Consider the following 17,741-nt stretch of genomic DNA (forward strand, 5'->3'; position numbering starts at 1 on the left):
CTGTGGTAACAAAACCTTGTCTCTCCAAAACGGTCATTTTACAGGAAGAGAGAAAATGTACATTAAAGGGGCACTCTGGCCAAAATGACAAATTGAACCATGTCTATATCTGTTGTTAGCAGACCTACTTTGCCCCTACAGTGCTTCCAACATAATCTCTAGAGCAAGATTCCTATGTTTATGGACTAACAAAACCTCCTTCGGATGATGTATCTTGAAGGTGGGAGGAACCTTAGGGGAGGATGCTTGAGAATAGGCTGCTTGAAAGCTGGAGAATGCAGGAAGTCAGATAGCTAACGTTACTGCTGAATATCACATCTGTATTTATTAGCATCTACAGAACTGCCACATTAAAAAACTGCTATCCAAAATTATTAGTACAATCATTTTCATTCAACCTTTTGTTTACTGCTCTGCACTAAATCCAATCAAACTGCACTAATTAAATTCTCTTTGTAGTAAAACATGCAGTTGTTACTACGATAATCTCAATATACTGAGAAAATCATAATGTGATTTTATTTATTAAGGTAATGATACAATATCATCACATTGCCCACCCCACAACAGAGTATTACATAACATGACATATTAAAGTTTGTTCCCTGTAAAACATGTAATTAGGTGTTAGTCTTTTGCATATGACTGTATTAAATGCTAGTTTTGGCTGGAATGTCCCTTTAATGTAATGAGATTTTCTTGCAAGCAGTTTTGGAGCATTTCTATTGGTCAAATTATAATGAAATGATCATACAATGTAAAAGGCAGCTGGCTTTCAAATGGCACAAATAAAAAAAGAAACAATAAAACAAAACGTTACAAGGGTTACAAGGTTTTGGTATGACAGCAACAAACTACATTTCCATTCTCTACAACTACATTTCCCACAATCACCTATCTGACTCTTAATCCAGAAACACTCTCCCAACTAATCCCCTCCATTCTTTATCTCCAAACGTCACTGAAGCTCCTCCCCCACTCTTGCTCTCGCTCTCTCTCATTCAGAAAACACTCCAGCTATCTGCTGATAGAATCCAATTACAGCAGTTGTTTTTGCATTGGGATGTTTCTGGGCTGGCCTTCAATTCATTAGGACTAAGGAATGAGCAGACTGCAGGAAAGAAAGGTAGTGACCTTAAAAGGCAATTACCACACACACACACACACGCACGCACACACACACACGCACACACACACACACGCACACACACACACACGCATACATACACACAGAGTATCAACAGGCTCAGACAAGACAATGACTCTCTGGAATGGTCGCCTAGCAACAGGAGGTCCTAAAAATACACTGCATACGCATCCCATCACTCAAAACAATGTATTAGGCTGAGGCAGCTACTCTGAATAGCTAAACGTCTGCACGAGTACTAAATCTGTCACACTTCTCCCAGTTTTTTTTCCTTGCTCTTCTTTCCTTTTTTTCTCGTTTGCATGTGACTATTCTGTCAATCACTCTTAAAACGCAGAAATACAGCAGACAGAGACAGAGGGAGGATGAAGTGTAACTTTCTCTCTCTGTCTAGCTTTCTCTTTCTGTCTCCCTCTCGGTCCTGCTCTATCATTCTCTGATTCCCCAAATCACAGTAAGTCCAATTGTCACAAACATTGACCTGGACAACATAAACAGTGACGACGGGTAACATACAGTAACATTGGGGTTGTAGTCTGACAACAGCGACCAAGTATTGTAATCAGTATATCAAAATAAAAATAGCATTAATAGTAATAACACCTGCAACGTTTGATCACATAAAACGCTCCAGTGAGAACAGACTGTGTACATGCTCTGAGCACACAGACTACTTCAGGGCTTTTCTGTGGCAAAGGTCATTTCCCATGCCCGTCCAGCATTTCCATAGTAACACTTTTCCTTTTTTTTTCCGACGTTACAAAAGTGGACGTCCCCCACGCTAAATGCCATCACACACATTGCTCCCTGACTCTCACTGCACTTTAGCACACAGCTTACTAGTGTTTAGATTCAGAACGTGCATCAGAAAGCTCTGCTGAATATCCTTTTATAGCCTGGGACTGGGCAGCGTCATTGTCCAGTCTTTACAGTTTTTTACAGTCTACGTAATCTTCAGCACCATCACTACCATTTTCTAAATTGTCCTCATTCTGATTGGTCCTTTATCCTTTCCTTTCTGAGTCCAGGATCAGAACTTCCTGTCAAGGAATCCTCCACTAAAACAGCTTCTTCTCATTCCGTATTACACCATTTCTTCACGTTCACATCATTTTTCCTTTTTTTTTTACAGAAAGTTATTCCTTCTTGAAATTGGCTTCAACTCTTTCACACATGAACACTTACAGTCCTTCATTTTATTCAATTCCGCTTTGTTGCTGTTGACCTGTCTTGGTCCAAACATCCTCTAGAATATCACTGTTACAATTACACGATAACAACTTTTAACAACTTTTAACACTTGACACTATTGAAAAGGAGTAGAAAAACGTAACTTTCAGAAACCGGATCTTCAGACTGGCTCAAACAGGACGGAGTGGTTGAAGAAGAGGGAAAACTCTATAGGCTCACTGGTTACTGGTACACTCTTTAAAATAAAGGTGCCAAAAAGGGTTCTTGGGAGCGATACCACAGAAGAACCATTTTGATTCTTTGTAGAACCTTTCAATGAACAATTCCTCAAAGAAGCACTTTGTTTAAAGAAACTTTGTTTAAAGAACCTCCACATAATGTAAAGGTTGTATACAAATTAATGGATTTTCCTTGAATTGTATGTTCTAGCCAGTAACAATCTAGGAACCTTTATTTTTAAGAGTGCAGAGACAATTTTAAGACAACTTTAGAGGTCTTACAGTAAGGCAAAAGGAGAAAGGAACCCACAGTAAGGTACTGCTAGAGAACAGAGAGGACGGACGAGAGAGGAAAAGTTTATAGTGTGGGAACCGAAGAGACACTCATAGTTCATTTGAAAGACTAAAATGTGTCAGGAGATACTGATCTACTGCGAGAAGTCGACCTAAAGTCCCTTCACTACCTTATTCCTGTTCCTTCTCTGGGTCTTTCTCTCTCTCTCATCTCTCTTTCTTTCAGAATCCAGGAATGTGGCAGTATGCTTCCAGAGAAGCCAGAAGAATGTAGATAAGCCAAAGCATGATGAAGACCAATGAGGTAATCAGTTTGCAAGTCCGAGGGCCCCCGAGTTCTCCTCCGGCCACTGAGAGGCGCCGGCGGTACAGGAGCACACTGACACACACCACGCACAGGGCAGTGAAGAGTGTGACGGAGAAGGCCAGAGAGCCGGGATCCACCTGGAAGGGTTTGCCCTTAGTGCGCCAGTACACAGCAGCAATGGTCCATGCCACACCGATGCCCAGGAAGACGTTGACCGCATTACTGCCCGTTACATTACCGATGGAGGCGTCGGCATACTGGTCCTGTATGGCAGCGACCTTACTGGCAAAGGTGTCTGTGGAGAAGATACAGAAAGAATTAAGAGGGTACAAGGTTGTGATGGTTTAATTAATCATTTATTCATTTTAATCCTTAAAGGTGCAGATGTGGGCCCACACTTCAGTTGACCTATTCATGCTCCACTCACAAATGCAATGCTTCGTAACACTCTATGAGGTTGGACTAGCTTTACAGAACACTGGCAAAAATTCCACCAAGAATAACAAGAAATGTTAGTGCACAATTCGATCAAAATACCTTAAATCTAGAGTGTAATAAATAATTTGAAAAGATATTTATTTTGTATGAGTGTGAGAAAGGTCACGCAGCATAAACAGTATTTTTTTCATATAATCAAAGTAACGTTAGCATGGTTATTGTTGTTTTCAGACAACATAGCGTGTTTCAATTGCAACAACATAGTCCAGCTTGGTAGCATAGCTAGATTTTAAAAAGGAATTTCAATGTTATGTAGCGGCTCTAAAACTTAATAGTAGTCCAGTGATTTCTTGAAGTAACACCTGGATCAGTCTCCCTTTACTGGTCCTGAAACAACATTTCTTTTAATCAGTCATTGCCATCTGATGTCACCAGTGTGTGCCTTCTACTCAAGGTACCTGAAAATTCTCTCTAAAATGCAGTCGCTAAATACTAGTCCACATTTTATTTCATAAAATTAAGCACAATTGTTGAAAATATTTAAAGATTTGCTATATTTAGAAGGGCCTGGGTTTGATTCCCTGGCCGTTAACCAGAGTCTTTTCTGTGTGGAGATTGCATGTTTTCCTCATGTCTGTGTGGGTTTCCTCCCACAGTCCAAAGACACGCAGTCAGGCTAACTGAAAATGCTAAATTGCCCCTAGGTGTGAGTGTGTGTGTGTGTGTGTGTGTGTGTGTGAATGTTTATGTCTGTGTGTCTAACGTGTGATAGACATCACAACCATGTTGATCCTGGATAGATCTGCTAATGTTGATTCAGGGACATCGTCAGGCTCATTCTGGACAGAACTACTAATACTGATTCATTAACATCATCACCACGTTGATTCTAAACAGATCTTCTAATGTTGATTCAGGGAAGTCATTGCCATGTTGATCCTGGGCAGATCTACTAATGTTGATTAAGGGACATCTGTCAGGCTGATCCTAGATTAGATTTGATTAGTTAATGCTGATTCAGAGACACCATGCCATGTTGATCCTAAACAGATCTACTAATGTTGATTCAGAGACATCACTGTCATATTCACTGTTGATCCAAGATCATTATTACAGCAATTTAATCCAAAATCAACATGAAGATAATGGACATGAATGAATACTTTCGCTTAATTTTATTATTTGAAACTCAATCTGACTAATGCATTTAGAGGATTTTCAAGTGCCTCAGGGAGAAGTAGAAGGCACACACTGATGACATCAGATGGCAGTGATTGGTTAAAAGGGATGTCGTTCCAGCATGTCCTACTTCATGTTCACCACTGCTGTCCAATGTGAATAATTTAGGAATATTGACAAAAAGTTGTTTCCACAGTTTCTCATTAGGTTGAATGGGATTTTCAACAGTTGCTACCAATGTAGCAACACAAGTTACATCCTGAATAATAATTATCAGGATGAGTAACAGTAAAATCATGCAGTTCAAGAGGTTAAAGCAATTCAACATTTTAACTGTCAGTAACCGTGACTGGCAAAGAAATGAGAACAAGAGCCAAATTTGAAATAAAATAAATAAAAAATAAAAAAGGCGGAATGGAGTAAAGAAATGAACACAAAATGCAGTAGGAAAGCAGAGGACAGAGGAGAAAAGAATGGGGAGCAGAAGAAAGATGGTGAAAAGGCTAGATATGGTGGAGAAAAGGTGGCTGTGGAGAGATGGAGCTGGTAAGTGTATGTAAGACAAGAAATTTTAATTGCACACTTCCTAAGACAAAGCGAGGTGACGGAAGTCTCACGTCAACACTCCTTAACACAAGCTCGCACCTACAACACACACGAGTCTCTAACTAATGCTGTATCTGTGTGTTTCACAGATAAATGTGTAGGTTTGGTATAATGCATGTAAATAATTATATACATAAATATACACTACATACAGTCATTGCAGTTACACTACTTGCTCTCTTGCTACTTATGTAGATTGTATAAGTCTCTGGGACTGAACAGGAGGGATGAAACACAATTATTCCAAAACATATGCCCTCAACTGCTGTTTTGATGATAGTGGTGGAGTGCGCTGTCTAGCACACCAAAATCTCTTATTAAATTCATAAAAAGTTCAATTAGGATTCAGATCTGGTGACTGCAAAAGCACATGATTTATGTCATTTTCATACTCAGTGACCCTTTGTGTCCTGTGAATGGGGACATTACCATCCTGGAAGAGACCACTCCCACCAGGTTGAAAAAATACACAATAAAGGTGATCATTCACAATAATTTGCATTGATTTGCAGTGACCCTGCCTTCTGAGGGGACAAGCATCTCTCTAGATTAGTGCCTATGGTTTTTGCATCACTGAAATCTCAAATGTGCATTCATCCTTGTAACAAATCAACTTATGACTTGTCTTATTTGACCCTAAAGAAAGACTGTTTTCTACTTAAAAAGCAGTGCATTTTGTGACAGCTGTAAGAGCGCATAAAATAAGCATCATCACAAAGTATTTATTACTTTCAGTATTTCACTAACATTATTTTTACTTGAACCTGAACCTGAAAATCACATGAAAGCAGGGTAACACATACATATAAAGTGAAAGCTGTTTCCTGTTTTCATCATTATGCAGAGGAGCAGTGACTGCATGTTCCTGTATTTGAACAAGAGACTATAGTAGCTGGCTTCAAGTTGTTTAGGCTGGGACTATAGGCTGAAGTTGGATTTTTATTTGCTGCAGCGCCATTTAAGGAGACGTTGCAACATCCAATCATGTTCCCATCAAACATCAGAATTGATCGAAGGGACTTTGACCATAGCTGTGAATGCCAACTGGGGTGGTTTGAGCATTTCAGAAACTGCTGATCCCTCTGGGGACCATCTCTTGAGTTTACGCAAAATGATGTAAAAAACAAAAAGTATGCAGTGAGCAGCAGCTTCTGTAGGCAGAGAAACCTTGTTGATGAGATCAGAGGAGGCTAGCCAGACTTGTTTGAGCTGTTGGGTAGGCAACGGTAACTCGATGCATGACCCACTGAACCTTGAGCCCAACAGGCTACGAGAGCAGAAGACCATGGTTTTCATTCATCAGGTAAAAAAGAGAATCTAAGACTAAATTGGGCACAAGCTCACCAAAACTGGACAGTTGAGTATTGTCGCTGTCCATGTTCATGTCTATATGGCCATAACTTATCCATCTTCTAAAGAGTACTTCCAGGATGATAAAACACCTTCTTACAAAGTCGTCTCAAACTGGTTACATGAACATAACAGTGTTCTGTGGGCTCCCCAGTCACCAGATCTGAATCCAATTAAGCGGCTTTGGGATTCTGTATATGTGCAGCTGATAAATCTGCAGCAATTATTTAAGTAATGCAATCATGTCAGCATGGACCGGAATTTCTAAGGAATGTTTCCAGCACCTTATTAAATCCATGACATGATTCAGCCTTATCTGAGAACAAAGGGGCTTCTGACCCAGTATTAGAATAGTGTTTCTAATAAAGCGGCCGGTGATTGCGTATATGTGTGTGTTTGTACATTTATTAGATTTCAGCTCTCTATGAGAGGGGAGGATTCACCATTTGTAACGGTGCCAATTTCTTGGAGCAAGCATTATGTAAACTGCCTTTGGGCACACAGCGGCATTTCAACACTGATGACTGCTGCAGATTTGGTTGACACATAAAAACTGGGTTATTGCCTAGCTATCCAATTTTCCACTTGAAATCATCATGGAAACAAACTTTGATGACTTTTTAAAACTCAGCTTTCAGTTTTCAGCTATATGTTACACGCTTATTCATACACAGAGAGGATGGTAACCACTGTAAATATGAAGTCGCTGTAAATTTTGCATTTTGCACACTCACAAAGCATTCACCCCCTTAAAGATGAGCTACACACAGACAGCAGTACAAACAGTCTTTCTATGTATAGACACACTGTCAGTGACACTGTAAAACACACCTGGTATAGAGGTGCCCAGTGCTACAAACACCACGGCAGTGACAGAGTCCTTTAGGCCGACGGTGCAGCCGAAGTGCGAGGCCAGGTCACCCGTCACTGCTGTTAAGATGCCAATCAACGAGATTGACACGATGAAACATGCCCACCCATTCCAGTATTCAGTGGGGGGCACGAAGGCAAAGAGGACCTTCCAGAAGACGGTGAGGAAGTGCATGATGTAGTCGAAGCAGGATGGAAGACGCTCCTCGCCACTCTCCTCCTCATCATCGTCACCTAAAAAGTCAAAGGGCAGAGGGTAGAGAAAGGACAAAGGAGGGACAATGAATATTTGATGTAGGCTAATGACTAAGAAAGGGCAGCAAAGAATACGAATCAGTTCATCAACCCATCAGTCAAACCCATCACCATTGAGTTGGAGCTCAAACTGCACTAACCCCTGTCTTCAAGCAGATTGGTGCAGAGAGAATAAAGAACCAGTTCAAACACTTGCTGGCTCTGAGCTTCCCTGTGTCCATTTTCATTCTTCTCATTCTTTATTGCTTTACCACAAAAAGGCCAAATATATTTTCACAATCTTAGCATATGACTTAAGTGGACCTTATGAGTTCATGTTTGTGATCATTTTAGGCACGATTCATCAAATCATATCATTTAAAATACAACATTATTGCTTTCTCATGATCTACAAATAATATTAACCAATAATACCATGCGTCACCTCCCACTTCCATCACTTTGAATACTGACGCAGTATGGAAGAAAATTTCCAATTTCCAATTGGAATCGGGATTTCCAATTTAATTTGACTTTAATATGTAAAATATGGTGTCGTTTTTAGTGCAGCAACTTAAGTGAACTTGTTTTGGTAAAACATTATTGACCATATGATAATGTGCTATGCAAGTACGTTTTACAGATCAGGCTTGACTTGCAAATATATAGTCCTGTGCAAAAGTCTTCTGAGAAAATGATACATACAGACATTTCTGAGGGCAGTAAACATTTATTTGTTCAAAAAATAAACAATATACTGGGATTTCATCTCTGTCAGTGTGTTAGCATAACCATTTCTGATCCTCTCCTCGAGGAAACCCAGTATTTACAGTTACCATCTAATGCCTGCTTTAGATAACCATTCCTTCATTAAATCAGGTGCACTAACGAACATATGTGCTAAATCAGGTGTGCTAAGCAAAAAAAAAAAAACTTTTTAAAAAAACTTTCTTGGCTGCCTTAAATATTTTAATTTCTACAGTGTACAATGATGTAACTTCTGAAGTTAAGCTATGAGTATGTTCCATCATTAAATGTATGTATATATATATATATATATATATATATATATATATATGTTTTGTGTGGTGATATTGTGATATAATATATGTGTACTACCCCTGGTGTGCATTTCCAGTAAGACAGTAGGCTAAAAAGCCCAGCAGGTATAAACAATCAATGACCCAGTAAAGGCTCTGGCCAAAAAAAACTGTCAGTTTATTTTTACCTTGTTCAGTTAGCTTTTCATTTTGCAAAACAGGAGAAATAATTCTAAGTGATAGTACAATCGATGAGTGCAGATCTACTTGTATTCCTTTATGCTTGTCAAAGATGTAAAAGTATCATTATATCTCTGTACAAAGATTTATATCACTCTGTATGCTACATAATACAAAATTATATGTATTCAAGCCTTTGACATATGTACATATTCACATATTCATTTCTTTTATACCAATGTTCTATATTCCTCCAGTTAATGTCTTATTTTCTCTCAATTATTTGTTAAGAGTCAGATAATAAACTTGATTTAGATTTTCAAAATCTTATATAACCACTCAGAAACTGCTCCTGAGCAAGAGCTTACTAGCATGCAAACAGAATGTGTAGCAGCTTACCTGCACTCACGGTAACCGCACTGACAAACTGCTCCCTCCAGCTGCTGCTACCCACTACCAGAGCCAGATTGGTCTTCTTAATGAGCTTATCCACTGTGCTCTACACACACACACACACACACACACACACACACACACACACACACAAAGTACATTTGCACATTAAAACTGTAAACATCAATTAGCAAATTACATTTACATGACAATCTAATGACCCATAACCATAATGGGCAGTAACAATCTAATTGCATTAATGTGCTTTTACTCGAGAGCAGAAAAAAGCACATCTGGCGTCCTATAGCAGCACATTTTCAGCTTCGGACTATATAATGCAACTATAATGCAGGAGCTGTGTCCTTCACTGTAGATGTGAAGTTTGTACAGAGAGTGTTAGCTGACTCACATTCAATCTTTTCAATATGGCACTTGGAAAATTGTCCAAAGTAGCATTCTGAGGCATTTCCTCCGCTGATATTTTAGCCGACAGCTGGAATCTCCATTATTTTTAAAATAAAGCAGTCAGACCCCCACTCTGAGCTATTTCTGTAATCAATCCATTTTTGTGACCTTTTGTGGTGTTTCAGAAGCTAGCACATACATTTAATCAGATTTTAGTTCTTCTATATTTTTAACCTTTAGAAGTCTAGAGTATTACATGATCATTTATACATAATTACATAATTACTTATAAATACATGTTTACATAATTAATTAAATTTACATTTCCCTCTGAATTTTTTATGCCAATGACAAAACTGTAGCAAAAATGGATGGTAGACTATTAAGTACAGCAGTATTCTTAACACTGGTCCTGGAGTAAACCTCCTGCCCTGCGCATTTTAGTGTGTTCCTTGCTCCCAACACATCTGATTCAACTAAGCAGTTAATTAGCAATCTTCTCCTGAGGTGAACTGGGTGTTCTAGAGCAGGAAAACACATGTGCAGGGCAGTGGGAGCACCAGGACCAGGGTTGGGAACCACAATAAAATATTTCCTCTTCTACTGATAAACACAAAAGCAATGTCAATTGAAAGATTGGAATATTCACTTTTGACAGAATTTCTCCACCTGTCTGAATGAGCTATGAGTGAAAAATAAACAAAATGTAAGAAGAGGAGTTACAAGGAGCGAATACCACAGGGGACCAAGTAAGGTTAACCTGTACTATACTAATGAGGCTCTAAGTGCAAGGTAAGAGGAAGTGTTACCTTAAACTCATAGGACTCTTCAATCACCACCTCCAGCCTGGTGTGTTCTCCTAGGCTGGGACAGCCCATCTTAGCCACCTCTTCTTCTTCTGCTCCTACTGCAGGCTTGTTCTCATTGGAGTCTCCTGAGAGATAGAGAGAGAGAGCGAGAGAGAGAGAGAGAGAGAGAGGTATGTAATGCACATAGTTAAATACAGTCAAAATAATACTATTAATATATTGCCACTGTCATTTTTGTATCTACAGAATGGTAAACATGACAATTTTCCATCCTCTTCTTAACCCTTAGAATGTCTTCAGGACTGATGTATGCAATTTTTCACCAAGCAATGTGTTACGGTTACAAAGTTGTAGGCATTTTCTCAGATGCTGTATTTGGTTAACCTTGTCTGGGTACCAAGCGTGCTGAACTGTAACATAAGGGTGGAGCAAACTACTGATTGGTCACATGGCATTTAAAAAAAAAAACACTAGCTAACCAGATTCACTGCCTATGACTTTTCACATAAAACCAAACACAGTAAAATGTAAATCAGAGCTTAAGTGTCCTCCATTGTTCTTACTGTTGTTTGTGTTTTCTGTTAATTCTGGATATGTGTGAGAAACACGACCGGACAAGCTAAAGAGAACTCCACATACTTTCATGGTTCTTTGAATGTGATGGGAAACTGACAGAGGTACTTGACCAGGGTACAAATAGTTTGGATTTCTATCTGTACCATGCTGTACCATACTGCCGGTGGAAAAACACCATGAAAAATCTGGTTGGCTGCCGTGTACTGTGCCTTACTAGAAAAGCAGTCCAGACTGAAACACTCCTTACAACCTGCTTATATTCAGTGTTGAAGGGCAGGGCTAAACTGCTGTAGGCTAAGTGGATGCATGTGGTAAATGTATTGGTTATCATGACAGTTCAGAAACAATGAATTCAAAATAGGCTGATTATACAGCTTTGTTTTCATTAATGGACTGTATGGACTGGAGAGTTAACTATGTTTTGAAACTCTGTTACTGTTGTTTGCACACTACATACAAAAAAACCTGTTTTTTGCAATATGTGCCCGGTAATGTACATTAAAATAAAAAAATAGATTTTATTTAGTATTTTTGGACCTTTCCTATTGGTCCATATATGATCACATGGTCATAAAATGAAAGAGAAGCTAGAATTTTCGACTGGAAAAAAGTGCAAACTGAAAAAAAAAAAGTTGTGAAGTTTTCATATAGCATTCATATGGATGTGTGCAGTTACCTGTGTAATGGAATGTGTGTTTATATTGACTGATTAATGCACTGATGCATGATTAATTCTTGAATGCTTGAGCAACATTATAAATCAATATGGCCAATAAAGCTGTTCTTAAATGAATAGACCTGAACTTAACTGAAATGAACAGAACTGAACTGAATTGAACTGAATTGAACAGAATTGAACTGAAGTGAATTGAACTGAACTGAATTAAAATGAACAGAACTGAATTGAACTGGACTGACCTGAATTAAGCTAAACTGAACTGAACTAAACTGAATTAAACTGAACTGACCTAAATTGAGCTAAACTGAGCAGAATTAAACTGAAATGACCTGAACTGATCTGAACTGAATTAAACTAAACTGAACTAAACTGAACTGAACTAAACTAAATTGAATTGAACTGAACTGAATTAAACTAAACTGAACTAAACTGAACTGAACTAAACTGAATTGAACTGAACTGATAAGTAGAGGAAGAGATATTGTATATATATCACAAGCTGACAGAGTAACAGTGCTGAGAGTGAATTATAACTGGTCAGGAAAGAGGCTAAAGCAGGGGTGCACATTCTCACTCAGCTTCTTAATCTGACAAGCAGAATCTCAATAAATCTCACAAGAGTCATGGTGGTAATTGAATAGCAGAGTAAGGTGTTGGACTGAAGGGGTTTGTGCCAGGGCAGGCCGTATAATTAACGGCAAAACACGCTGATGGCCTGCAGTCTCTCAAGCTGATCCTGTGGCAGCCAATTATTTTTAGAGGTAACAAACTTTCCCAGCCAGCGGATATTAACACCCGACACTGTGCTGTGAACATATGTGCTGCGTTTCACATTACGTAAAATAAAAACAGAGCTAAATCTTATGCGCAGAGAGGCGGAGAAATTTGTTATTCTCTCTCTCTATCAAAATCACATCTCTTAAGCTTAAAAGAGCCTTACATAATCGCTCCGCGCACACGGAAGAGCCCCATGTTTACTCTCCCTTTATTTTTCACTTTCCCTTGATGCCCTGTGTGCTCACATCACTCTGTTCACTCCTGTAAGCTTTCATTCTTTTATCCTGTGCCTGCGGTTCTCACTAGCTGACCCCTGCAGCTGTTTGGCTTGCTCTCTTTGTATTAAACTGAGTAGAAGTATATCTAAACCTCAGGGCTAATGATAAAATAAAGTTTGATTCCCATGGTAGCTTTTCAATTAATTAAGAATTTGCATAATGTTCATCAGAGCATTCTCAGTATGAAGAGCAGCTTTTGCCTAAATAATGAATTAACAGTTTTATTCTCCAAACTGTTGTTAAAAGCACATATTGAAAATATTTTGCTTCAAAAGGTGGTTTAATCAGCGGAAAGGGTTGAGAGCTGATGAGTGTCAGGGTTATTACTGTTATTACTGTTAACAAAAACTACTATGAAAATGAAAACTAACAGAGAAAAAAGTAATAAAAAAACTAAATTAAAACTATAATGCAGGGCTGCCCAAATGTTTTGTCGCAGGGGGCCAAAGTGGAACATTTGTGGTGGTCCCAGGGCCAAAAATACAAAACAGCATACAGATATAGAAGGTAAGTACTGTACTGTGCAAATGTCAGAGCCCACCCTGCATGTATTTAATGTCCAGTCAAAACAGCCATTTAGTATAAGTTGGTGGAAGTTTTAGAAGTAATTAAGAAGTTATAGAAAGATTAGATATAACAAAACCCACTTGCCTTAGGAAGTCCATGGAAAATAACTGGAAAAATGTATTAAATAACACAGACAAAATGAGAGTCCTAACAACCATGATTGTTCTTTCACCACCAAAACTATCACTACCAGATAAACAGTGCTTGAAGCTTTCATCTTTGAGAGAGAGGAGAAAATCAAGCTCTAAGAAAAATCCACAGGTGTTTATGTCCATCCTTCCACTGTGAGAAGACAACCCAACACTATGAGTCTGAAAGGATGTGTAGATGTCAAGAAGATTTTGAAAGCAGGAAATAGAAAAGACGTGCACTAGAACACCTGAAACTGGATGTTTGAGATATAAGGTTTTATGGAATGAGGAATAATGTTTTATGAACTCTTGAGTCCAAATGTAATTGGAATTATTTGTATTGTGAGAAGCAGAAAACACAAACATCTCCTAAGACTGAACTTTGGAGATGTGGAAAATCATCCAAGCAGATTTCTTTGAAAAACTGCAAAAGCAAGTTTCTTGACAGCAATGGAAGCAGTAATAAAGGTAGATGGTGGACACACTAAATAATGAAAAAAAAAACAAAAACAACAACAAAAAAAAAGTTTGAAGTTTTCTAAAACTAAAACTAAATAAAAATGAAACTAAAACTGTCCATTTCAAGACAATAAACAGAAACCTAACACTATTAATGCACTGTAAAAGAAGCTAAACTGAAATATATTTAAATTAATGACTTAAGTAATTAATTAAATAATTTAAAGACTAATGAAAATTGCAAAGCTGTAATAACACTGTGAGAAAACTTTTGATGAGCAGTGTATACAACATCGGGGGCATGGTTGAATGTGTGGAAAGAATAGCAATATTAATTTTTTACTTGTTTTTATTTATTCACAACTCATCAAGTTAAGAAAATATGGATTCTGACATGGATATGGTCACGATTTGTCTTCATTCATTATTTTTCACTATTGTGAAAACACTGAATCTTGAATCCAGCATCGTGAATCGAATCATGAGCTGAATGTGTCATTTCACCTCTGGAGAATGATATGAGTAGACGCTCTTTACCATGTTTCTGTCCGACCTCCAGGAGAACCGGTTCCCCCAGCTCAATGATGAAGCTTTTATTCTTCTCATACTCCTCATCGTCGATAATCTTCACTTCAATAATCTTCCTGCACACAGAGAGAACAGAGAGCTGAGACTTTGTGTAAATATGTCTCTCTGCATAATCTCCAAAGAGTCTGAGATACAGCAACACCTCTGCTTTACACTGACAGCTGACAGTAATCTTACACTGCGCTGCAGCCATACATTCTTTATATACCAACATATTTTCTTTCTCTCTTTCACCTTAGACAATAAGAAGGTTTATGTTCTCATGCGTAATTTGCTATATAATTTGCATAACACTGATGCATTTGAGAACACACACACACACACACACACACACACACACACACACACATACACACATACACACACACACATTACAGATGGATTGCATCAGATTTCATCTAAAAGCCATTGTGGACAAAAACATCCTGAGAGTTAACGATTCATAATTAATACCCAAAGCCAAGGCAAGCCCCTCCACATACACAGTTTACACAATAAACACAGTGGCAATAAAAAACAAACATAGTATAATAATATATTCACTCAAACAGCTGTGTATCAATTAACCTATCCATGCTCCACCCACAAAAACATTGTTATGTAGCAACTGTTGCTAGGTTGGACAAGCTTTGCAGAACACTGACAAAAATCTCACTCAACCTAATGGCAAACTGTAGTGAACAACTACATTTTTTTATAAAAAAAACATAGATTATTTAAATTGGGCCACAACAGTGTTTGTTTACATAGTGTTTGCTACATATACATAATGTTGAGTTTCCATTTTAAAGTCGTACTGAACTGAACTGTTTCTGTGTTCATGACAACTGGGAACACTGACCTCTCAAACTCTGAGCTTCCTACGTCCCATCCCAAAGTCTTCAGTAAAGGTCAGTAAAATGGGGCGCACAGTAATCTAACACTTGAAGTTACTGACTTGCTCAGTTAGTGCTTTATTCATTTTAACAATGGATACAGGTTGAGGCAATTTACCATTAATACAGTGCCGATAATGACATGTGAAGTCTGAAAATAAACAAAAAATGAAAAATTCAAGTATTCCTCTGGATTTATCAATATCATTCTTCAACTTGAACTCAAAAGTCTGCCTAAAAAGCTTAAATTATTTATAGCACTGCCATGATGCCATGGAACAGCAGCTTAGAGAAGTCGCAGCTCTTGGGAAGCTGGAACTTTCCAAGTGTGAAATATGGCTTGGTCAAATGGCATTTTTCTGCTTGGAAGTCAGACACGTGTCAGTTCCTGCTTGATCATAAATGCAGCATATGTTGTTGGAGCTAACTGAAATGAGGCAGACTGGAAACGGCAACAACACAGAACCACAATGCTAACCGCAAAAAAAAATAATACACCAGATCGATCCCAGTAATGTGACCCACCTAATGCATATGAAATCAAAGAGTGCGTTTACATACACATTATAACCTGATCATTATCGGATTTCGTCAGTAATCTGATTATTACCAGCCATACTCTGGTTTCACAGATCAGATTAAGGCCTGGAAATCTGATTGAGGAATCCAATAAAGAGACCTGGATTTTAGTTTAATAATCAGATTTCTCAGTGCATGTATACCCTTGCTCTGATTTCTTTCATTTTTCCTAGTCTGCACATGTGCGAAAACAGACTGTTGTCCCGGAAATAGCAAGCAGTGTTTAACACAGCACCCACGAGATGGCAACAAAACACTTTTGGAGCGATGCTGAAACCAATTACATGTTTGATGAAATTAAGAATTTAAATATTCCTCACCTTGTAGATGATGTATATTCATATTTTCCCCAAAGAGACTTGATGTTTAAAAAAAAAAACTCTGTATGACATTTTACCTTATGTTTACATCATGTCTTCTTCTGTGAGTTTATTGGTGAGTTGCAAAGCAGAAATCCGATTATTGCCCAACTCATGTAGACCTGGAGTTTTCCTATTATCTGATTACCTAAGTGCATGTAAATGCGTTGAATGAGTTACTAACAAACTCAGGTTTTCTATTAAGTGTATGTAAATGCATCCAAGAGACTGAAAGAAAGTCTGTACTAGGAGGCATCAGCCATTTTTTGATATTCCTTTCATTTAGCAGATAGTGAGAGCTGATCATACATACATACATACATACATACATACATCATCTAAACCGCTTATCCTTCTGGGTCGTGGTGGAGAGCTGATCAATGATGCAACATATGTGAGCCATAAGTAGTACATCACCTAACTGAGTGCGGTGAGTATCAGAAGCCAGGAGAACTGACAAAGACTGATAAAACAACACTGCCAATAAGCCACTAAACTCTACTACTAAAAGTAGAGATGAGCTGAGTAAATTATTTTAGTATTTTAAGTGGGTAACTACCAGAGGCAGCCATTCCACAGAGCACACAGGCACTGAATCACTGGCAGAAAAAAAGAAAGCTTTACAACTCTTCCCGAAATGACTCTAACTGACCTCTCTGGACCTTGCACAATTGTGGACAGCGAAAGATTGTTTAGCACTGCTTCTATTATCTGGAACTTAAAGGGGAACAGACAGCCCTGACAGAAAGCTGTAATTTACTCTTCATAATCTGTCATCGAAGTTCAACAGTAAGCACAGTTGCAGTTGCTCATGATAGCAAGTTTTAGGTTAAAATATTCTGTTTTGCTGCTAGAACTTTTTTGTCTGAAAAAAAAAGTTTGTGAGATTACCTGATTACTTATGCATTTATTGCAACAATCATTTAATCATGTAGCTTGTTGCTACTTTTGTCTGAAGTTACAATTAAAAATGGGTTAAGACATTATGGCATGAACCCATCCCCGAACTCCGAGCCCGAACTCCGAGCGGGGAGAGGATGAAATCTGTGGGGGAGGGGGGATGGCACACAAGTCACAGACATATAAGTGTTTGGCCAAGAATCTATAAGATTAAGCCTATTTCACATAATTTGTTTTAATATCAGGATTATTAAAGAACTGTAAACTATATTTGATGTTTTTTGCCCGTGTAGTTAAAGGAGCAGTATAAGA

At 38.3% G+C, this 17,741-nt stretch overlaps 1 protein-coding gene across 1 annotated transcript in view; it reads right to left on the reverse strand.

Annotated features, from left to right (window-relative positions):
* Positions 1-714: 714 nt before the first annotated feature.
* The window catches only part of slc8a4b (solute carrier family 8 member 4b), a 91,528-nt gene continuing 74,501 nt past the window's right edge, over positions 715-17,741 (reverse strand). The window contains exons 6-10 of the mRNA XM_036596760.1: positions 14,666-14,772; positions 10,662-10,786; positions 9,454-9,553; positions 7,562-7,834; positions 715-3,452 (exon numbers count right to left, since the gene is read on the reverse strand). Coding sequence (XP_036452653.1) covers positions 3,073-3,452; positions 7,562-7,834; positions 9,454-9,553; positions 10,662-10,786; positions 14,666-14,772 — 985 coding nt within the window. The 3' untranslated portion in view covers positions 715-3,072. The remainder of the gene's footprint in view (positions 3,453-7,561; positions 7,835-9,453; positions 9,554-10,661; positions 10,787-14,665; positions 14,773-17,741) is intronic.

Source organism: Colossoma macropomum, unplaced genomic scaffold (assembly GCF_904425465.1).
Source record: "Colossoma macropomum unplaced genomic scaffold, Colossoma_macropomum, whole genome shotgun sequence".
Taxonomy (NCBI): domain Eukaryota; kingdom Metazoa; phylum Chordata; class Actinopteri; order Characiformes; family Serrasalmidae; genus Colossoma; species Colossoma macropomum.